General features: G+C 39.6%; 1 protein-coding gene across 4 annotated transcripts in view; it reads right to left on the minus strand.

Moving 5' to 3' along the window:
- CDK2 (cyclin dependent kinase 2) overlaps positions 1-23,772 on the minus strand; it is a 161,634-nt gene that overhangs the window by 43,900 nt on the left and 93,962 nt on the right. For 3 of the 4 annotated variants that reach the window (XM_033935571.1, XM_033935570.1, XM_033935574.1), the window contains exon 5: positions 14,221-14,322. The exons of the other annotated variant lie outside the window; for it this stretch is intronic. In XM_033935571.1, the coding sequence (XP_033791462.1) occupies positions 14,221-14,322 (102 nt within the window). The remainder of the gene's footprint in view (positions 1-14,220; positions 14,323-23,772) is intronic. 4 annotated transcript variants of the gene reach the window in all.

A 23,772-nucleotide genomic window follows, 5' to 3' on the forward strand; every position in this document is an offset into this window, starting at 1 on the left:
TACAGTCCAAAGTGTGTAGAGCATGGAAGCACTAATAGCACTGAGGTGAACTCTGATCGAAGTAGTCTTAAGTCCAGAAATGGATAAATGGAGAAGATAGTCCAACAATGAAGGAAGAGAAGAGGAGGAAGCATCCCGGTCATGGAGATTAGACCACAAATTGAAGCATGTCCACTTATGCTGATATTATTGCCGAGTAGGTGGTTTTCTGTAAGCAGCTATAATGGCTTGTACTGAGTCAGACCGAGAGATACCAAGCAGTTAGGTGCAGAGATTGCAGATGAGTGAGCAGAGATGGAAAGATCTGTAAAGGAAATGGATCCTTGGAACTCAACTGAAGCAGAAGGGAAAATCAAGGTTGTATGGGCCACCAAGGAGCTATCAGGATCGTGGTGGCTAATTCATGCTTGAGCTTGACTAAGGTCTTGAGAAGGATTGGCGGAAATGCATAGAGGAACTTGTTTGTCTAAACCAGAAGAAATGCATCATAGAAACATAGAAATAGACGGCAGATAAGGGCCATGGCCTATCTAATCTGCCCACCCCAATGACCCTCCCCTACCTTTCTCTGTGAATAGATACCACGTGTCTATCCCATTTGGCCTTAAAATCAGGAACGCTGCTGGCCTCAATAACCTGAAGTGGAAGACTATTCCAGCGATCAACCATCCTTTCAGTGAAAAAGAATTTCCTGGTGTCCCCGTGCAGTTTCCCGCCCCTGATTTTCCACGGATGCCCCCTTGTTGCCGCGGGACCCTTGAAAAAGAAGATATATTCTGCCACCTCGATGCGGCCCGTGAGATACTTGAATGTCTTGATCATGTCACCCCTCTCTCTGCGTTCCTCGAGTGAGTACAGCTGCAACTTATCCAGCCGTTCCTCGTACGGGAAATCCTTGAGTCCCGAGACCATCCGGGTGGCCAGTCTCTGGACCGACTCCAGTCTCAGCACATCCTTACGGTAATGCGGCCTCCAGAATTGCACACAGTATTCCAGGTGGGGCCTCACCATGGATCTATACAATGGCATAATGACTTCAGGCTTACGGCTGACGAAACTCCTGCGTATGCAACCTATGATTTGCCTTGGATGAAGCTTGCTCCACTTGATTGGCAGTCTTCATGTTCTCACTGACGATCACACCTAAGTCTCGTTCTACTTCAGTTCTTGTTAGGATCTCGCCATTAAGGGTGTAAGTCTTGCATGGATTTTGGTTGCCCAGGTGCATGACTGCATTTTTTGGCATTGAAGCTGAGTTGCCAGGACCTAGACCAGCGCTCCAGTAGGAGTAGGTCGTGCATCATGTTGTCGGACATTGAATTTATGTCTGTTGTGCTTTTGCCCACTACATTGCTTAGTTTGGCGTCATTGGCAAATAATGTTATTTTACCTCGCAGCCCTTCTGCTAAGTCTCTTATAAAGATGTTGAATAGGATCGGGCCCAGGACCAAGCCCTGCGGCACTCCACTGATTACCTCCGTCATTTCGGAGGGGGGTGCCGTTCACCACTACCCTCTGAAGCCTACCTCCAAGCCAGTTCCCAACCCATTTCATCAATGTGTCACCCAATCCTATAGAACTCATCTTGCTCAGCAACCTGCAGTGTGGTACGCTATCGAATGCTTTACTGAAGTCCAGGTATACGATGTCCAGGGACTCCCCAACATCCAGCTTCCTCGTCACCCAGTCAAAGAAGCTGATCAGGTTGGATTAGCAGGATCTCCCCTTAGTAAATCCATGTTCACGGGGATCCCGTAGATTCTCCTCGTTCAGGATCGTATCCAATTGGCATCTGCTTCAAAACAATGAGGTGGAGCAGAATTGGGGCAATTTGTGGTTATGGGGAGATGCAAACATATCTATCTGAGGAGTCCCCCATAGTGAGATGTAGCGCAAGACTTAGTTGAGAGTCCATTCGTGCAGCTGAAGAAATTTGCTGAGCTTGTCAGCTATTCCATTTCTCTTGCTCGGCATCTGGACACAGAAGAAGAGAGCCTGTTCCCCCCTGCTTGTTGATGCAGGACTTGATTGGACTCTCCTGAAAAGCTTTTAGAGTATTTCAAATTGCCCACAGCTCTAACAGGTTGATGTGGAATGTCTTTTCTTAAGCAGACCACCAACCTTGTGTCTTGAGACCGTCCAGGTGGGCTTCCTATGCATACTTGGGCGCGTCCATGGTGAGCATTCTCTGATGTGGGGGGATGTTTGTTTTGTTTTATTTATAACCCGCCTTTCCCAAGGCAGCTCACAATATAAACATACATAATAAAAAACATAAAATACATATAAAACAAACAAGGTAAGCGACCAGCGCTTTCACAAATGCAAGTTTCGTAATATCCATATTTCATCTTGCAAAATAAATGCCTCTTCAGTAATTTCTTTAACGCCTCGAGATTGCTTTGCTTTCTAATGTACAAAGGTAGCCAATTCCATTTCTGGGGCCACTACAGGAAATCATAGTTACACGTGAGGTATTCAATCTCAATTCCTTTACAGATGGCACAACCAAGTCGCCATGATGGACAGAGCACAACTTGGATAAAGGGACATAAGCTTGAATTCTACCCACCAAACTTGCAGGAGCCAAACCATTCAAGCACAAGTAGACCATCACAAGCAGACTAAAGTATATATGGTCTTCCAGTTTCAACCAATATAACTTCGCATAATATTCTGTGACATGTTCAGTCCTTTCCAAACGAAAAAAAAGTTTTAACCACTGAGTTTTGAGCCACCTGTAACATACTCAACAGGGTTAGTGGTAAACACAAAAGCACAAGATTCCAATAGTCCAAACATAGTAATATCATTGACTGCAAAATGACCCTAAAAATGCTAGTAGGCAAATATAGTCTAAGCCTATTGAAGAGCCGCAATCTAATACAACCCCTGGAGAGATTTGTCAGATGCTTCCACCACTGAAGAAACTGGCGAAGAGGTGAGGTGACTGTGATCCACGGGATGAATATCAAGGTAAGATGCTAGGGTTTACTGAGCTGATCTGAGATGAAGTCGTGCGAAGGGGGTAGCATGAACTGTGACATATGAGTCGCATCAACTGTCCTACTGAGATGGTTTGTAGAGTGGAGATATGATTGCAAAGATGAAGTAAAGAGTCTCGTTTTTGTTGAGGTAGAAAAGCCCATAGAAGAAAGTGGTGTCGAGGAAGGCTCCTATGAATTGCAGCACTTGAGAAGGGGCTGAAGTTGCAACAGGGGAAGTTGTCTTTGAACCCAAAAAGCTGGAGAAAAGTTTATCGTCATCTGTGTTGCTGAATGTACTGCTTGAGGAGATGGAGCTTTTATCAGCCAATTGTCCAGATATGGAAACACTTGAAACCCATGGGTAAGTAGGGTTGCTGCTGCTACTAATAGACACTTGGTGAATACTCTTGGAAAAGAAGCTAGGCCAACTGACAGAACTTTGTACTGGTGATTGGGGTGTATGAATGTGTGTACGTAAGCCTCTTTGAGGTCTAGAAAGGAAAGCCAATCATTTTGTTCTAGAAGGGAATATAGGGTCCCTAGAGATAGCATGCCAAACTTTTCTTTAACTAGATATTTATTTAAGGTTCAGAGGTCGAGAATTGGACGAACACCTCCCGTCTTCTTTGGAATTAAGAAATACCTGGAGTAGAACCCCTGATTTTTCTGAGAAGGGGGAACTACGTCTATGCCATTTAGATGAAGTAGAGCTTCAATTTCCTGAAGAAGGGATGGCAGTTGAGATGTGAAAGAGGACTCTCTTGGAGGATGGTCTGAAGGAATGGTGATAAAATGGAGAGAGTAACCTTCCTTAATGACCTTGAGGACCCAGGTGTCCTTGTTGATGATAATACAAAAGAAGTCAACCTCCGATGGATTGGGGAAGAGGCTGAGGAGGAATTTTGGCTGTGCTCTCTAAAAGCACGTCAAAAAGACTGGGCTGGTTTCTGAGGAGCCAAAGACTGGGATTTCTGAGGTCTCTGTTGTTTCTGCTTCTGTGGTGGAGGCTTAGAAGAGGAGGAAATTGTTGGATACAGTCTCTTAAAGGAATAAGTAAATCTTTGAGGAGGCTTAGATGGTTGAGTCTTAGTGTTAGATCCTATTAAAAGTATTCCAACTCTGCTCATACAGAGTAAGTCGTTGAGTTCTTCACTGAGGCGGATGTTAACTAACCAGTCCTGAAGATTGATATCCATGTCAGAAACTCGCAGCCAAGAAAGACATTGCTGATGCTCTGGATGACATCTCAAATGCATCAAATGTTCTTGTCATAATTGCTCAAAATCAGCCAACTTCTTTATGAGATGTTTAAGGTAAAAAGACATGTAAAAGTTGTATTTAAGAACTTGGTTGGCCAACATAAGAATTTTGGTAAAGACAGCAACCAAATTTATCCATAGTATGACTCTCACGTCCTGGTAGTGCAGTGGTATAAACTCTGGAGCTTGAGGATTTTTTAAGAGTGGATTCAACAAGCAATGATTGGTGTGGTAGTTGCAGTTTATCAAATCCAGGGCAAGACTGTATTCTATAGCAGTGGTTCCCAACCCTGTCCTGGAGGACCACCAGCCAGTCGGGTTTTCGGGATAGCTCTAATGAATATGCATGAGAAATATTAGCATATAGTGGAGGTAACAGGCATGCAAATCTGCCTCATGCATATTCATTAAGCCTAGCCTTAAAAACCTGACTGGCTGGTGGTCCTCCAGGACAGGGTTGGGAACCCCTGTTCTATAGAGTCAATCTTTCTATGAACTATAGTGACAGAGAGGGTTTTTAAAGAGCGCCTCTTTGTAGAGGCAACTTAAGAAGCTCTTTAGGAGGATCATCATAATCCAAAGCATCAAGGAGCTCTGCTCCAGGCTCAGTGTCTGCCTCCAGTTTGACAGGAGCTTTCCCTAACTGTCTGATATACTTGGTAAATAAAAGTCCCTCTGGAGGAGATCTTCTAGGAGGAGGAGACTGATCTGAAGGTATACCATAGGATGCAGGAGCAGATAATGTAGGCTCTTACTCGGTATCAGTATTGTGATGAGACAGGTCAGAATTAACTTATTGTACCCCAGGAGATTCTCTGTAGGATGAATATTTTCTACAAGTGTGAGTGTTAAGAGCTTCTCCGATGACGTTGGCACCAATCCAGTGACGAGAAACGCAATGATCTTTTGGATTTAGAAGTATGTAATGATGTTGCGATGCAGAATCAATACTTCAATGCAGAGTGCCAATGTGATGTAGAGCGGTGAAACATCGATGCAGACCTGGAATCGGTACCATGCAGCCTTGAAGTGCTATGCTCAGGCAGGGCCAGTACCAAGGGAGTTGAAGTAAGCACCAGTACCGAATGCAACTTAAATAGGTCACTGAGCTCCCTGTGGGAAAACTCTTTCAGTTGTTCTCTGAAGGGTTGACCTGTTACTCTTGGTTCAACAACCGGTACCATAGGTGCTGCAAAGTGTCAAGGGGTGGGAGACCTCGATAAGGATGCACGCTCCATAAAAGAGACAGCCTGCATTGAAGGAGATCGATGGTATTGATGTTTGGTTTGCATCGAGGGTCTTGATGTTGATGTTGTAGAGGCCTGCAAAGCTTGCTGGGAAGAGGATGGCTTCTTAGTGGGCTTGCCCGATGGAGGAACAGCTTTCAATGTAAATGTCAATGCCAGTACCAATGGCTTGAATTTATCACCAGAGTGCATGGTTGAGCGAAACAGCTTCTCCTGCTGGATACGTCGAGCCTTCAATGAGCTTTTCTGGAGTGTATAACAACATGTACAAGTGTCTACTGAATGCTCAAGCCCCAAACACTGTAAGCACCAACTGTAAGGGTCAGTGACTGAAATAGGGCGTTGGCACTGACAGAACTTTTTGAAACCACTCTACAGAGTACAAGATGTGATATCAAAAAAGTGGATAATTAAGAGTCAAACAAGACCTTCAATCCCTGTGTGACAAAACATCCCAAATTTCTTTAAAAAAAAAAAAAAAGGGGGGGGGGGGAGGAAAAAGCCTCAGAACACCCCACCAGCCTGAGATTGGCTGATGAATTTTATGGAATAGGGATAGGGAACCTATACCATAGGCATTAAAAAAAAACTGTCTCATAATATTAGAAACTGAATAGATAGCTCTTTGTAATGCAAGTAAAAACCGCTGTTAGCCAAAAAAAAAATCACTGTTTATCTGTACAGATGATCTGAACACATTAACAGTGGCCAATGTTACTCAATAAAGCTGCCTCAGGATGTGGACAAACTGTATAAAACCAAAAAACCCCAAAAAAGCACATAATGGTGGTGAAACAGTCACCAAAGAAATCAAAACAAAATTAACTGACAATCACATGTACCTGTACTTTGAATATAATCCAAATGTGATATTTCACAGCTTACACAAACATGGCCACAGTATGCCGTTAAAAAACACAAGGAAGTGCAGAGGGTAGGAGTAAAGGGCCACTACTCGGACTGGAGGAGGGTCACGAGTGGTGTCCCACAGGGCTCGGTGCTCGGGCCGCTGCTATTCAATATATTCATAAATGATCTAGAAACAGGGACGAAGTGTGAGATAATAAAATTTGCGGATGACACCAAACTATTTAGTGGAGCTCGGACTAAAGAGGACTGCGAAGAATTGCAAAGGGACTTAAATAAACTAGGGGAATGGGCGACGAGATGGCAGATGAAGTTAAACGTTGAGAAATGTAAAGTATTACATGTGGGAAGCAGAAACCCAAGGTACAACTACACGATGGGAGGGATCTTATTAAATGAGAGTACCCAAGAAAGGGACTTGGGGGTAATGGTGGACATGACAATGAAGCCGACGGCACAGTGTGCAGCGGCCGCTAAGAGAGCGAATAGAATGCTAGGTATAATCAAGAAGGGTATTACTACCAGAACGAAAGAAGTTATCCTGCCGTTGTATCGGGCGATGGTGCATCCGCATCTGGAGTACTGCGTCCAATATTGGTCGCCGTACCTTAAGAAGGATATGGCGTTACTTGAGAGGGTACAGAGGAGAGCGACACGTCTGATAAAAGGGATGGAAAACTTTTCATATGCTGAGAGATTGGAGAAACTGGGACTCTTTTCCCTGGAGAAGAGGAGACTTAGGGGGGATATGATAGAGACTTACAAGATCATGAAGGGCATAGAGAGAGTAGAGAGGGGCAGATTATTCAAACTTTCAAATAATAAAAGAACAAGAGGGCATTCGGAAAAGTTGAAAGGGGACAGATTCAAAACGAATGCTAGGAAGTTCTTCTTTACCCAACGTGTGGTGGACACCTGGAATGCGCTTCCAGATTGCGTAATAGGGCAGAGTACGGTACTGGGGTTCAAGAAAGGATTGGACAATTTCCTGCTGGAAAAGGGGATAGAGGGGTATAGATAGAGGATTACTTCACAGGTCCTGGACCTGTTGGGCCGCCGCGTGAGCGGACTGCTGGGCACAATGGACCTCAGGTCTGACCCAGCGGAGGCATTGCTTATGTTCTTATGTGACAGAACTGCCCAAAATCTAAAAAAATAGTAAAAAAAATATCAAAACATAATGTCAGAAAAAACTGTTCACGTTGTAATAGACAATCTCTGTTACCAACTGGAATAAAATTTATTGCATAACATCGCTGATCTGCAAAAATGTGGTTGTGCTCTAGGTAGGTCAAGTTTGAGCCTAACTGTCTCATGCGAACATCTGCTCTCATTTGCATCACCTCTCGGGTTCAGCATGGCCAGCAGGTCATAGTTTGCAAGATATTGAGCCCAAAACCATACCATAGTATATGCAACACCCATGGCTTGCCTTGATTTGATGGGCCCAGTGGACCTTTCATTTCCAAATGATGACACCTGAAAAGTTCCCAGTACCTGACATCTTGGTCACAGCAGAATTGGCTCAGTCACTTCTTTAGTGGAAGATTCAATCCAATTTGACTATGGGGATTTCATTCCAAAGTCCTTTGTCCCAAAAGATATTAACCACAGATACATCCAATCTGGGATGGAGAGCCAATATAGGAGTTTCAAATATAGGGTCTCAGGACCGCAGAGGAAACCAAAACTTCACATTAATTTCCTAGAGCTCCAGAAAATCAGGAACACACTAATGGCTTTCAGAGATCGGTTACCGAATTAAAACTGTCTGTATGATTGAGATCAATCAGGTTGCCATGTACTTTGTCAATAAGGATACCGGGCTACATTGTCCATTGGTCTGTCCCAGCATAGCTATTCTTATCTTCTGCACACTGAAAAGTCCATCAGGCAGGGCTTCTCTACTTTTTTGGGGTTCTCTTCTGCATTTGGAGCACAAAGATTTACAATCAGGTCCCAGTCAAGTTAGGCATGTCATATGGGATATGGTTCTAATAGTGTGTACACCATTTAAACCCATTGGCCGGTTTCTGGAACATCATTGAGAAAATATCTGCAGCCAAATCAAAATGGTTCAATGTTAAAAAAAAAATTAAATAAATCTTTTTTATTTTAACCCAGCTGGGAGCTCAGGCTTAAAACAGACATGAAAAAATTAATTCAATGAGGTTAAAAAAAAAAAATTCAAAGGGGTCAAAAAAGCAAAAAAAAACCTCCCAAAAGAGGAACAAAAGTCCCATGCTACTCGCATAAAAACCAAAGCAGAAAGATAAACACTCTGAGAAAGCTGCAGATCCAGCATGTCTCAGGAAGACACTAGCATGCGCATAATAGGGGCCTGCCAAAGACTTCTAGAACTTACAGAACACTGGGCAACATCAGCATTGAAGCTCAGTCACTGATGTCACCGATGTACGAGTATAATGTGTCCTGCTTGTCCTTGGGAGATTGAACATTATCACCATAGTATTACCACAGCTCTGACAGATAATAGGGAACATTCACTAATCAAGGTGGTTACTACAGACATGAAGAACTGGATGACAGCCAACAAACTCCAGTTGAACACCTCTAAAACTGAACTTCTCTGGATCAGAAAGAAAAGCACCAGCTTCACCTGCCCAACACTAACCTGCGAATCCAAGCCTTGGGGTGAAACTGGATGGTAAGAACATAAGAATTACCGCTGCTAGGTCAGACCAGTAGTCCATCATGCCCAGAAGTCCGCTCACGCGGCAGCCCTCTGGTCAAAGACCATCGCCCTGAGACTAGCCCTACATGCGTACATTCTGGTTCAGCAGGAACTTGTCTAACTTTGTCTTGAATCCCTGGAGGGTGTTTTTCCCTATGACAGACTCCGGAAGAGCGTTCCAGTTTTCTACTACTCTCTGGGTGAAGAAGAACTTCCTTACATTTGTACGGAATCTATCCCCTTTTAACTTTAAAGAGTGCCCTCTCGTTCTCTCTACCTTGGAGAGGGTGAACAACCTGTTTTTATCTACTAAGTCTATTCCTTTCAGTACCTTAAATGTTTCAATCATGTCCCCTCTCAATCTCTTCTGTTCAAGAGAGAAAAGGCCCAGTTTCTCTAATCTTTCACTGTACGGCAACTCCTCCAGCCCTTTAACCATTTTAGTCGCTCTTCTCTAGACCCTTTCGAGTTGTACCGTGTCCTTCTTCATGTATGGCGACCAGTGCTGGACACAGTACTCCAGGTGAGGGTGCACCATGGCCCAGTACAGTGGCATGATAACCTTCTCCGATCTGTTCGTGATCCCCTTCTTTATCATTCCTAGCATTCTGTTTGCCCTTTTTGCCGCCACCACACATCAACTTGTCGATCAGAACTCCCAAGTCTCTTTCCTGGGAGGTCTCTCCAAGTACTGCCCCAGACATCCTATATTCGTGCTTGAGATTTTTGTTACCAACATGCATCACTTTACACTTATCCACGTTGAACCTCATTTGCCATGTCGATGCCCATTTCTCCAGCTTCATTATGTCACATTGCAGATCTTCGCAATCCCCCTGTTTCTTCACTACTCTGAATAACTTCGTATCGTCCGCAAATTTAATCACCCCACTCGTCGTACCAATGTCCAGATCATTTATTACATTACATTATATTAGTGATTTCTATTCCGCCATTACCTTGCGGTTCAAGAATTGTCATGAAGTTACAAGATATATAGGCGGATTACATAAGAATTGTCAAGAAATTAAGGTAATACATGTTGGGTAATTTGAACATTTTAGATTTGATAGCAGTAGACAGTGTGATAGGTGGAGCTTGGGAAGGAACTGGTCGTGTTAAATAGGTTTTATGTATTTTTTGAAGAGTAGAGTTTTTGTTTCTTTTTTGAAGGTTTTGTAGTCTAGTCGAAAACAGCAGATTGGTTCCATTTTTTAAACTGTTCTTAAGTTGAATTTGTATGTAACTCGGATCTTAATATTCTTCCCACCTTCTTGAGGCTCCTCTTGCATCCCTTTTCATCCATCCCACTGTTCCCTCTCTACTACCACATCCAACATTACTCCCTCTCATCTCTCTCTTCTCCATTCATCTCTACCTCACTCTTTTCCCACCACCATGTCCAATAATTCTCTCTTCCTCCCTATGTCCAGAAATTCTCCTTTCTTCATCTCCTCATGTACATCATCTTTTTCCCTCTCTTTGACACCCAATTCACCCTTTCTATTTTCTCCACTACCTCAGCATCTCTTTCCCTCACTCCCTCCATTCTTCCATCCTATGGCTCATGCTCCCTTCATTCTGTGTCCCAAGTTCATGCTCCCTCCCTCCTTCCTTCTCTCCTTTGTCTGAAGTTTGTGCTCCCTCTCTCCCAAGTCCCAACGTGCCCCTCTCCCTCGGAGGAAGAATCCTCCCACATCAGAGGGAAAGCTTCCAGCTCAGGCAATCGCGGTTTTGTGCAGAGAAATGACTGTGGCTGGAAGGAGGAGGGAGCCAACTAGAAGAAAGTAAACACCCGCTGGAGGGAGACATGTACTTGGGGCACAGAATAGGAGGGAGAGAGAGGGTCACGTTGGAATTCGGGAGAGAGGGGCACGCTGGGACTCGGGAGGAAGGAGAGGAGTGCGTTGGGATACCAAAGGTAGAACAGGACTCCCCCCCCCCCCCCCCCATTCGTAAGTACGAGTCTGACGTTAAGTTGGATGTTCATAAAACAAGGACTGCTTGTACTGTCTTTTTGTCCAGGCATCCAGTCATTCATTTCAAAACGTCAAAGCTTTAATCATGACAGGAAAATTCAATCAGGCCACCACCAGCCCACACTCATTTCTGCTTTTTCCAACACTTTGCTGGGTGACGTCACCTGCAATGGTTGTAGGACGTTTCACCCCCCACATTTCACCCCTGGATTTTCCCCCACCATCATTCACTGCAGTACATATTCAATGGCATAATTATTAAGAAATATAATCATGACCATTTTTTTGCCTTGCTCATTTGAATATGCTACTCAAGTACATTTTTATGGTTACACAGCTTTTTTTCATTGTGCGCATTTCAAATCTTTTGCTATGTTCCAGTATTTCTTGTCCCATTCAAAAGGCCACAATGAAATTTTATTTTTCATCAAAAAGTCTAAAATCAAGTAGCAAAATTGTAAAAGTAAAAAATACATCGTAATCACTAAACAATCAAGTAAAAAGTCAAAGCAACAAGAGACGTGAATATGGCCGCGATGAATCATCCCATTCCGAGAGAGGGTCTAGGACATTATAAAGATGTTGAAGAGCACGGGTCCAAGCACTGAGCCCTGCGGCACCCCACTCTTGACGCTCTTCCAGTCCGAGTATTGTCCATTTACCCCAACTCTGTTTCCTATGCTCCAGCCAGTTTTTAATCCACGTGAGTATTTCACCTTCAATTCCATGGCTCGCAATTTTCTGAAGTAGTTGTTCATGTGGTACCTTGTCGAACGCCTTCTGAAAATCCAGATATACGATGTCGACTGGGTCGCCCTTGTCTATCTGCCTGTTTACTCCCTCGAAGAAGTGCAGTAAGTTCATCAAACAAGATCTGCCTTTGCTGAAACTGCTGGCTGGTCCTCATCAGACCATGTTCGTCAAGGTGATCAATGATGCAGTCCTTTATCAGCGCCTCTACCATCTTTCTCGGTACCGAGGTCAGACTCACCGATCTGTAGTTTCCCGGATCTCCCCTCGAACCTTTAATGAAGATCGGTGTAACATTCGCCACCTTCCAGTCTTCCGGAACCTTTCCCGATTTGATCGTCAGATTGGCTATTAGTTGAAGCAGTTCAGCTATAGTCCCTGTCAGTTCCTTGATGACCCTCGGATGGATGCCATCCGGTCCCGGGGATTTATCGCTCTTGAGCCTATCGATCTGCCTGCATACCTCTTCTAGACTGACCGTCAACCCTGTCAGTTTCCCATCTTCGTTTCCAGCATATAGCCTGATGGGTTCCGGTATGCTGTGTATATCCTCTTCGGTAAATACAGACGCAAAAAATGTGTTCAGTTTGTCAGCGATTGCTTTATCCTCCTTTAGCACTCCCTTTATTCCATGGTCATCCAACGGTCCCACCACTTCCTTCGCGGGTCATTTCCCCTTTATATATCGAAAGAACGGCTTGAAGTTTTTCACCTCCTTGCCTATTTTTTCCTCGTAGTCTCTTTTGGCCCCTTTTACCACTTTCTGGCACCTGTGTTGATGCTGTTTGTGCTTTTTCCAGTTTTCGTTCATTTTTGACCTTTTCCATTCTTTAAACGAAGTTTTCTTGTCTCTGATTGCTTCTTTCACCGCTACAGTGAGCCACGCCGGTTCCTTGTTCTTTTTCCTCTTGGATCCCTTGTTGATACGGGGTATATATAGATTTTGTGCCTCGGTGACTGTGTCTTTAAAAAGGGACCAAGCTTGCTCTAGCGTTTTTACATTGCTTATCCTCTTCTTAATCTTCTTCCCCACTTGTTCCTCTCTGCCCACATCTTGCAGGTAGTCAGTCTCCCCTTCCTTCTATTACCTGCGCCAACTTTGAAGGATCAAGCCTTATCTCTCCAAACCTGACTTAGCACAGCTCATCAATGCCTATGCACTCTCTAGAATGGACTACTGCAACTCTCTATTCAATGACATCATCATAAAAGACCTCAAATGCCTGCAGCAAGTCCAAAACGCAGTGATCCACCTCCTATACAGCCTCAACTACTGTGACCCCACCTCACCGGCTCTCCAAGCGGAACTATGACTACCTGTCAAAAAAAACTATACATATTCAAGGCTCTGGTAATAGCTCACAAAAGATTCCACAACATAACCCCTACATAACATCCAAACTACACCAGTACACCCCCACCGCCCCCTCTGCTCCGCAGCAGAGACGAGACTATGCATCCCCCTGGGAAGATCTCTCCAGATGGAAATGGCTCATAGGCGCTCCTAAAGCCACTTTATCCCTCAGCTTTGGAACCAGCTACCTGAAAAGATAAGATCACAGAACTCATGACATTCCGAAGAGCAGTAAAGACCCACCTCTTCAGCTAAGCAGACTCCAGAGGATAGGAGGAATGAAAAAAGAGGAGTCTATGTACTCCATGTTTTATGACCAGTTATGTCCTTAATTTACTGTGAATGTCTTTTTTGTAACCCGTTCTGAGCTTTCATGAGGATGGAATAGAAATAAAAATAAATCAAATACAATACATCTCAGGTTAGTGCAGACTCACAACACTATTGTTATGGCTGATCCAACTGTTAAAACCACGGTTCTCTCATGCCCCCCACAAATAATGTTTTGCCTCTATATGTCTTATCAGGGATTGTGTACTGTATGTGTCTAAAGCATGGCATACAATTGTTAGTGTTATACAATATTATTAATACAGACCTATTATGCACAAAAAAGTATGTTGGTGAGAGGAATAGAACCAGAAACTGTAAAAATATAATGCTTTTTGAGTATGTGTACACACAGGTGTGTTTATACTTTTTTGTACTGAACATTAAAAGGAGGCACAAGAGAGGCCAAGCCAAGCTGCTGCAAATTTCAGCTGTCAGACAAACAGTGCTGTAACACAGGAAGGAGGAGACCAGGCCTGCTTTAGCAGCTGTGGCATAGCTGAGATCGGCTGTGGCAGAGCTGAGATCATCTGCAGCAAAAGAGGCTAAGAGAAACTGGCTAAGAGTAATGACAAGATTGGAGGAAGGAAGGACTGGAAAGGGAGCCAGTGCAAAAAAGAGAAATTTGCCAAAGTGGACACTTTTCAAATTTATTCACCGGCATTTTCCAAATCAATTTATGTGGCCTCAAAACTATTTCTAGTGAGCACAGTAAAGATGCATAATGAGAAGCATACAGAGGTCCTTTGTACCATTTCTGCATAGATGCAGCCTAAACTCCAGATATCAACGGCTGTTGAATAATATTTGCATCCCAAGAGGATTTCTGGAGCTCGGTACCATAGAGTGACTACCTGGAAAGGACATGAGAGGAGAAATGAAACATCAGAAAAATCTTTAAAAATGACTTCTCCTAGCATGTTTGATAATATTCTGTGAAATATATTACATTTGTAACACACAGATAGTATTGCATCAAAATAGAACATATTTAAGATATATACAGTATCTTGTAAATCTTTTCACATCCTCAGACAGGTTTCACACTCTACTGCCTAACTAAGTCAAAATGCATTAAAAACATGAGCGTGTCGCTGATCTACACAACAATTACTCTCAATTTCAAAGAGCAATGGTGACATTTAATCTTACCTGATAATTTCCTTTTCTTGAGTTATGCTAGCCCAGTGCAAACAAATGAGTTTATGCTATCTTGCAAGCAAGGTGGAAGAGAACACAACATTGCAGAATCACTGTCACTGCCAAATAAGGTACTATGTCTATTATGAAGACACCAGTAATTCATACGGAACTGTGATATGATGAGAAAATCCCAGAACACTATAACAACTATTGCCCATCCAGAATCAAGCTCCAAAGTTTTCAGAACACAAGGAAAAAGGAATACACATACACTCTTTCAATCAGAGAATGAGAAGATATTCGGCCATTCAGCACCCAAAATTTTTCTACCGAAAAGAACTACACTGTGGGTCTTAGACTGATTTAGCATGTTTCAAGGAAAGAAAATTTAATAGGTAAGCCTAAAATTTAACCTTCCTTTTCATCTTGTTAATCAGTTCAGAGGAATTGGATGTACCCAAGCCCCTTTTTTTTCCTAGGAGTAGGAAGTAGCCAGCATCACTCATGAGCATACTGGCCCAAAAGACAGCGTTTTTATTACCTGCATGTATAACCTGTAGTGCTTTGTAAAGGAGTACAAAGACCACCACATTGCTGCTCTATAGATGTCTTCTGGGGAGTCAGCTTGATACTCCATCTAGCTGTTCCCTAGCAGAATGAGTTTATCTACCCTCCAGCACTTGATGGTCCTTGAACAGGCCATGGAGGGCTTTGAAGCAGCACATGAAAGATAAACAGGTGATTTCACTTTTGAAAGAAGTTTGTAACCTTCAGATAGAGCAAGAGAATCCAAAGTACATCCTCCAGATTGCACAACAATCCTCTTTGGTAAATGCCAACTGGGTGATGATCGGATTCATGTGAAAAAGGGGAGACCTCCCTCTGGGATACCAGATAAAGAATGCCACATGAAAAGATTTGTGGTTCTGAAAAGTGGTGAGCTAAGCAAACAGGCACAGAGGAGAGTACCTTAAGAATCAAGATTAAACCATGATGCAATTGTTAAACCATAATGCAATGGTTTAAAAAACAAATGAAATCAATTTTTGGTTTATAAAACGCTAAGCACCAATGAACCTCAATTTATTTCAAAAATGATCGTCCCACACAATTCTGCTCGTTCTTTAAGATCTTCTTCATCTAATTTGCTCTCAGTCCCATCGCTAAGAATCATAGGTACTAGACGCAACGATATATTTTCAGTAAAAGCTCCCACACTATGGAATGCCCTCCCAAATTTTATTAAAAATGAAACCGACCTTGTGCTATTTAAGAAAAACTTAAAAACATATTTATTCCAGGACGCATTTGACTTATAAAACTTTGTCCTTCTAGGTTTCTGTATTCTTCTTTCTTCTTTTTTTTTTTTTTTTTAATCCCATTATTACCTAATTTGTTTTTACCCTTTGATGTCAAACTCTAACAAATAATAAGATTGTAATTTCTCCCCTTCATTCCCACCCACTCTTGTTTGTCAATCTTCGTTTGTCCTAAAAATGATTTTAGTAAATTAAATGTATGTCCGTCTTTTAAGTGACCTTGTAACTTAAATTGTATTACCACACTCTGATGGTTTTTTAACTGTACATCGCTTAGATATCATGATAAGCGATTCATCAAATAAAGTTAAACTTGTAACTTGTAAACTTGTTAAACTTGTAAACTTGTAAACTTGTAAATTTCAAATTCCCCTGAAAAATTACAGCTCTGAACAGGGATCTGCTCTTATTGACCCTCTCCCCTTAAGAAATGCACCCAGAGTTGGCCAATGGACCACAGAAGAGCCCTGAATTTGAATATGAAAACGGGAAATTGCTGTCACCTACATTTTTAAAATGCATTAAGAGTCAGGCCTTGGACTTTATAGCATCAACATGAAATGGAAGTGTAAGGATGAAGCACCAGAGCATGAATTCCCCATTGTAGCCTTCTATCTGACTTTGACAGAGCTCAACCCCTTGAGAAGAGACCAGTCTTGGGAGAGACATGGTAGGGAAAACAAGCTGAGGACATTAAGGCAGAGCCAGGCAAATGAACAATAAGTGGCGAGAGCCCCACATAATCACAAAACTGGAGAGAGCATGTTCAAAGATGGAAGTGTTAGCAACAGTCCTCAGGAGATGCCAGAGAGCAACTGACAGAGAAGCCCTCACCAAAGATGACCTCGGTGAGTGGACAAAATGAAACCCAAATTTCAGTCCTTGAAGGGAAAGATGCAGTTAAAGAAATACGCACAAATTTGGTAGGACTCTTGAGTCCACATAGATAAGGAAAACTGATGTGTGGGGGAGCAGGAAGGCAGCCTGGCACACATCCAAAAAGATTATCAAGAGATACAGCAGATAACAGAACTTGCTCTCCAAAACATGAAGATTTGGAAACTTGAACAGGGAGAAACATCAGAATCAGAGGCATCCCAGAAACTGAAAGTCTATAGTGACTGCACAGGTGGTGCATAAGAACATAAGAATTGCCGCTGCTGGGTCATACCAGTGGTCCATCATGCTCAGCAGTCTGCTCACACGGCAGCACCCAGGTCAAAGACCAGTGATCTAAATGAGTCCAGCCTCATCTGCGTACGTTCCAGTTTAATAGGAACTTGTCCAACCAGCTTAAGACAGACAGGAGAGAGGATGCCCGGAAAGACATTGCGGCATGTATGTATAACTATAAAGACAAGGAGCTATTTCTTCAGAAAGCTAAATGCCAAAAGAGAGATTTTCTGGGAAGACCATAAAGTTGAGATTTTCATTGATTTGTCAAACATTGATGTTCAAAGATGTCCTAGGCATATAATGCAAGGAAATTAAGTGCTACCACTGGCTTTTTCCATTTGGATTGCTAATGACTATTGCCAGAACACATAAGTCAATATGGTTATGAAGCTACTGCAGTTTCTGATTAAAAGGGAATTGTTCAACAAGGAGCAGAGGGAGTACCAGTAAGTCTAACGATCGTCGCTAAACTGGTTTTGATTGGTTTAGTGCCAATTGGATTTACTGACCAGATGCAGAAAATGGCTCACCGTGTGTTTGTCTGCATGACCGCTCATTTTCCAATCTGGCCATGCAAATAAGGTCATCAATATTGAAATGCCATGTAAACTAGATGAGTGATTGATGCTCTAACATCGCTTCGTGATGCAAAAAAAAAAAAAAAAAGTGATCACTTTTAGTGATCCAAAAAAAGCAACCGGTCAAGACCAATCACTTACATGTCTTACCAACAGATCAGCCCTAATACCTTAAATACAGTTTTTACAATAGTAGGGACGTAAGTGTATACATGTGTTATATGTGCATGGTGAGCACATATCGTTGAAGGCGCATCTTGTGTGTGCCCATTAACAGCATAAAATATAAAAATGAAAGGGCAGCAAAAAAGATGGGGCCAATGAGAGAAAGATAAATTTTTGTTTATAAGAATTCCCTAATAATTAACAAAGAACACTTGCCAGCGTGAGTTCCAATTGAATTCCTGTAAGTCAAAGTAAATACCTTTCCACATACTGACTTTTTACTCCTCTACATTCCTCCCCCAATCAGCCGTGATACTTTCACTTCTTTACAATCGGTGTTAGTTGACTAACATTTCTTCCCTAATCCAGTTATTTTAGGTGATTTTAACATCCATTTTGATGACCAGGGAAATACCTTCACCTCTGAGATATCGCACCTTCTTACAGATCTAAACTTAACCTTATTAATAACTGATCCAACCCAAACTGCGTACCACATTCTTGTCTCTAATTCTCAGAGCTGTTCCTTTTCATGTTCTTCCATTGTACCAGTACCTTGGACTGACCACTAACTCATCACCACAAAATATCACCCAAAGTTAATTAGAACCTCATATCTTCCCAAAATTTCCTAGAGAGACTATAGTAAAACGAGATCTATCTTCAATCTCCTCATCATTCTGATGTAAAACAGAGGATCTCTGCGCCGTTACATTAGACGAACAGATCAAAGTATAGCACGATGCAAGCCACACACTTCTTGATTATCTTGCACTGGTCTGTGTTCGTACCATCCCACCCAAGAAACTCAAGAATCTCTGGTACACTGCCAAACTTGCATTAATTAAAAAGCAATTAAGATCACAGGAGCAAAAATGGCGATACAAAATCACTCTGGCTAAGTTAAATATAAAGAACAAGAGAACTACCGGTACTACAAATGCAAGATCAAGCAAAAAAGAAATACTACTCAACGCATATCTCAAAAAAACTCATCCGCTCTTTTTTCAATTTTAAAATCTATGATAGCTCTCAATCCAAAAAAAGATATATCAGGTTGCAATCTCTCAGCTCAGGACCTTGCAAACCACTTTAAAAAAAAAAATAAAAAAAAAAAGTCAGTAAAATCAGGGAATCCATTCAAGCAAAAGTCATTTGTGTCTCCATAGATGAGGGCCAAGCCTCGAGATTTATCAACTTCAAAATGCGCCAACTTTAATTTGCCTTCATTTAACATTCAAAGGAAGAGTCCTGAAGACTTTTTACAAAGTTCTATTAATTTTTTGAGCATTTTTTCTGTTGTCTTTCCTGTGGTTTTAACAAGACTGACTTTCCTGGGGATATAACAAGGCATTTTAACATTCAAAGGAAGAGTCCTGAAGAAAGACTTTTTTTTACAAAGTTCTATTAATTTTTTCTGTTGTCTTTCCTGTGGTTTTAACAAGACTGACTTTCCTGGGGATATAACAAGGCATTTTAACATTCAAAGGAAGAGTCCTGAAGAAAGACTTTTTTTACAAAGTTCTATTAATTTTTTGAGCATTTTTTCTGTTGTCTTTCCTGTGGTTTTAACAAGACTGACTTTCCTGGGGATATAACAAGGCATTTTAACATTCAAAGGAAGAGTCCTGAAGAAAGACTTTTTACAAAGTTCTATTAATTTTTTGAGCATTTTTTCTGTTGTCTTTCCTGTGGTTTTAACAAGACTGACTTTCCTGGGGATATAACAAGTCTTTGAGGTCGACTGGTTCTGTGGTTTTGCAACTTCTTATGAAACCTAATATTGATTTGACAAGCTTGTCCTGGAAATTTTGTTCTGGTCATCAATTTTTTGAAATCTAATTCTATTTTTTCTGATGTTATGGATTAACAGATGATAGATGTTTATTTGATTTATTAATTATAATTTATATATATTTTTTAATATTATGGCAGATACTTCCATAATAACATAAATAATAGAGATATGAGTTTTATTTTTATTTTATTTTTTTTATCCTCTAGCTGTAACATTAGTGTTTAGTAAAGATGATTTGAATCTTTTATAAGTTGAGAAATGAATTACTTTTATCTTTAGATATGATTTTCTTCTAGTGTGACAAGTATTTAGTATTTATATATATTTATTCTTATATGTTCTTTGTTTGCTGATTTTAGGTTTTTATTTTATTATAAAATTTATAATGAGGGAATGAATGGATATGAATTTTAAAGGTTGGGAAGATTTGGAATTTTTATTATTTTAATGTTCATTTATATTCTGGATATCTAGTAATAATCATTTTATTTAATCATTTAGTCTTCATTTTTAATTATTAATTTTTCTAAATTTGTTACATGTTTAGTTGAATAGAATGATAATTTTATATAATAATTTCTACTGTCTCTAATTTTAGATAATATAAATTATATAATTTAATATATTAATTTTAACATTTCATATTTCAATATTTATTATTTTAATATTTTATTGGGTATCTATTAATCATAAACATTAATTTATTTATTCATTTAGTTTTTTATATTTGGTATTTATTAATTTTTGTGATTTTTGTTTTGTTTGGATAAGTTGGAAATTTTATATAATAAGTTTTAATGTCTATAATGAAAAATGATATTAGTTATATAATATAATTTATTATTTTCAAGATTTCATTTTATGGTAATTTAAATGATATTAGTTATATAATATAATTTATTATTTTCAAGATTTCATTTTATGGTAATTTTAAGTAATGATTTTAATTTAATTCATTATTTTAAGATTTTATTATAGTATGAATTGATAGTTTGCTGGTTGGGGATTTCTTTTGATTTCCTGGTCTTTATGTGTTCTGTCATTCACTTATATTTGTTATGGGGGATGGGTGTGGGAGGGTATATAGGGGTTTTAAGGGAGGGTAATTGGATGTGTAATTGGGATAATTTATATATAAGAATTAAAATCTTTTCAGGTCATTTTCTTTGGTTCCTTAAAATAAATATAAATATAAATGTATTTTAAAATGTATTCGTTGAATGTTAATGGACTCAATCACCCTATAAAGAAAAAGAAAGCCTTATCTTTTCTTAAAAGACAGGGGGCAGATATTTATTTCCTGCAAGAAACTCATTTATCTGCATTAGAATCAAGTAAGCTGGAAGGGGGTTGGGTTAAACAGTGTTTTTTTTGCCCCTGCTGTAGGCAAAAAAGCTGGTGTGGCTATCTTGATACATAAAAAATGCATGGCTACTTTTACTATGTTATTTATGGCTACTTTTACTATGTTATCTATGGATCCTTTCGGAAGATGGGTCCAAGTAAAAATGAGCTCATGGAAAGATACCTTGATACTGTTCAATATCTATGCACCTAATTTGAATCAATCTGAGTTTTTTAAAAACCTTCAACAAATAATTTTACCATCATCTTCCTCCAATTTAATTTTGGCAGGGGACTTTAATGCAGTAATGGACCCTATTTTAGATAAAAAGCCTAGTAAAATTTTAAAATCTCTAGGATTAGATAATTTGATAAATTCTTGTGGTTTAAAAGATATTTGGAGGATTTTTCATTTCAATGATCAGGAATTTTCATTTTATTCCCATGTTCACAAATCATTTTCTAGAATTGATTATTTTTTCGTTTCAGATAATTTAGTACAGAAGGTTAAAAAGGCGAATATAGATTCAATTATACTTTCAGATCATGGGGGTATTTGGATTGATTTTGAGATAGATAAACAAGAAAATAATAGACCTGTTTGGAGGTTTAATAATACATTGCTAGCAGATTCCAATTTTATAGAAAAATTTAAGTTAAAAATAAGTGAATTTTTTCAGTTTAATGAATCAGAAGAAATGTCTCAGGAAATTTTATGGGATGCCTTTAAAGCTACCTTGAGAGGATACATAATTTCGTACTCAGCATATGTTAGAAAACAACTAAATAAAGATTTTTTAATTTTAGAACAAAATATTAGAGAATTGGAAATTAAATTAAAGGAAAAATGGGAACAAAGTATTTATCAGAATTTGCTAAAAGTAAAATTTAGATATAATGAGCTATCATCACAATTGGCTAGAAAGGAGTTTGTGTCCTATAAGGCATTGTATTATGGAACCTCAAATAAGGCGGGAAGATTACTAGCTAACTATTTAAAAGCAAAAAAAAAGAACACTAATATAATGGCTATTTCAGATGATAATGGAATAATTCATTCTCAATTTAAAAATATTTTACAACAATTTTTGAAATTTTATGAAAGCTTGTATTCTTCTGAGCATTATTTTAATAAAGAGAAAGATGGTTTTGATTTTTAAAGTTGATTAATGGGCCTAAAGTTCCTGATCATATGAAAGAAAATCTCGAAGCACCTATAACACAAAAAGAAATTCAGAGGGCTTTAAAGTCCCTTAGAGTTGGATCCGCTCCAGGAAGTGATGGATATACAGTAGAATTTTTTAACTCTTTTCAAACTATTTTGTTACCCCATCTTTTCAAATTATATCAGTTTCAACTAAATAAAGGTTGTATTTCAGGTACTATGGCAGAAGCTTTAACAATAGTTTTGCCTAAGCCAAACAGAGATCCCATGTTGGTTTCAAACTATAGGCCTATTTCTTTGATTAATGTTGATGGGAAATTGTTAGCTAAAATATTGGCTTTGCGTTTGAATAAGGCTCTCCCTTATATTATTAGTATGTATCAAACAGGTTTTGTTGCTCAAAGACATTCTTCAAATAACACCAGATTAGCTTTTCATATTTTACATTTAACAAAGGATATGAAAGATCTGGCTTTCTCGGTTTCTTTAGATGCAGAGAAAGCATTTGATCGGGTAGAATGGACTTTTATGTATCAAGCAATGGATTGGTTTGGTATTGGTTCTCGATTTATACAAATGATTCAATCCCTGTATAGCTCCCCATCTGCTAGATTATATATAAATAATACTTTTTCAGAAAGGTTCTTTTTAGAAAGGGGAGTTAGACAGGGTTGTCCATTATCTCCTTTGTTATTTGATATTGTTTTGGAACCTCTACTTTTAGCTATTCAACAATCAAAGGAGATAGAAGGTATTCCTTATGCAGGTCGGGAATATAAAATTTCTGCTTATGCAGATGATATTTTGATTCATTTGAGAAATCCGGAGTCAACCATTCCACATTTATTGGATTTGATTGATAAATTTGGAAAATTTTCAGGTTATAAAATAAATTAGAATAAATCAGAAATTCTTCCACTAAATGTACATTGTATAAAAGGCTTATTTGATTTGTTTCAGTTTAGTTGGAAGAAAGATGGAATAAAATATTTAGGAATTTGGATAAAAAGTACATTGGAAGAAACAATGAAGGTAAATGAAAAATCCTTATTACTAAAAGTTACAGAATTGTGTGAGCAATGGAATCATTTGCATATTTCTTGGTGGGGGAGAGTGCAAACAGTAAAGATGATGATTTTGCCTATAGTTTGTTACCAAATGAGTATGTTACCAGTTTATTTTCAAGAGTCCTTTTACAAAAAATTAAATAATATTTTGACAAAATTTGTTTGGCTTGGGAAAAAACCAAGAATTGCTTTAGTATCGTTGCAAAAATCAATTGTGGAGGATGGGGTAAATTTTCCAAACTTTTATAGGTACCATCAAGCCTATATATTGCGTCAAGGTATGTATTGGATCCTCCCTGAGCTTATTGATCTTCAACCAGATTGGTTATATTTGGAACGGAATTTGGTGTCCCCTATGAGACTTCCACATGTATTAAGTATCAGATTTTATAAATATGCTAAGGACAATATAATTTTATTGGATACTTGGAAAAGTATTAAATTTATTGATAAATTAACAGAGAGACCAATAATGAAATCTACTTTACAGTCCTTATGGTTAAACTCCAAGATTCAAATAGGCGGTGCTGGAATCGCTTGGAAGAATTG

Source organism: Geotrypetes seraphini, chromosome 3 (genome assembly GCF_902459505.1).
Source record: "Geotrypetes seraphini chromosome 3, aGeoSer1.1, whole genome shotgun sequence".
Lineage (NCBI taxonomy): Eukaryota > Metazoa > Chordata > Amphibia > Gymnophiona > Dermophiidae > Geotrypetes > Geotrypetes seraphini.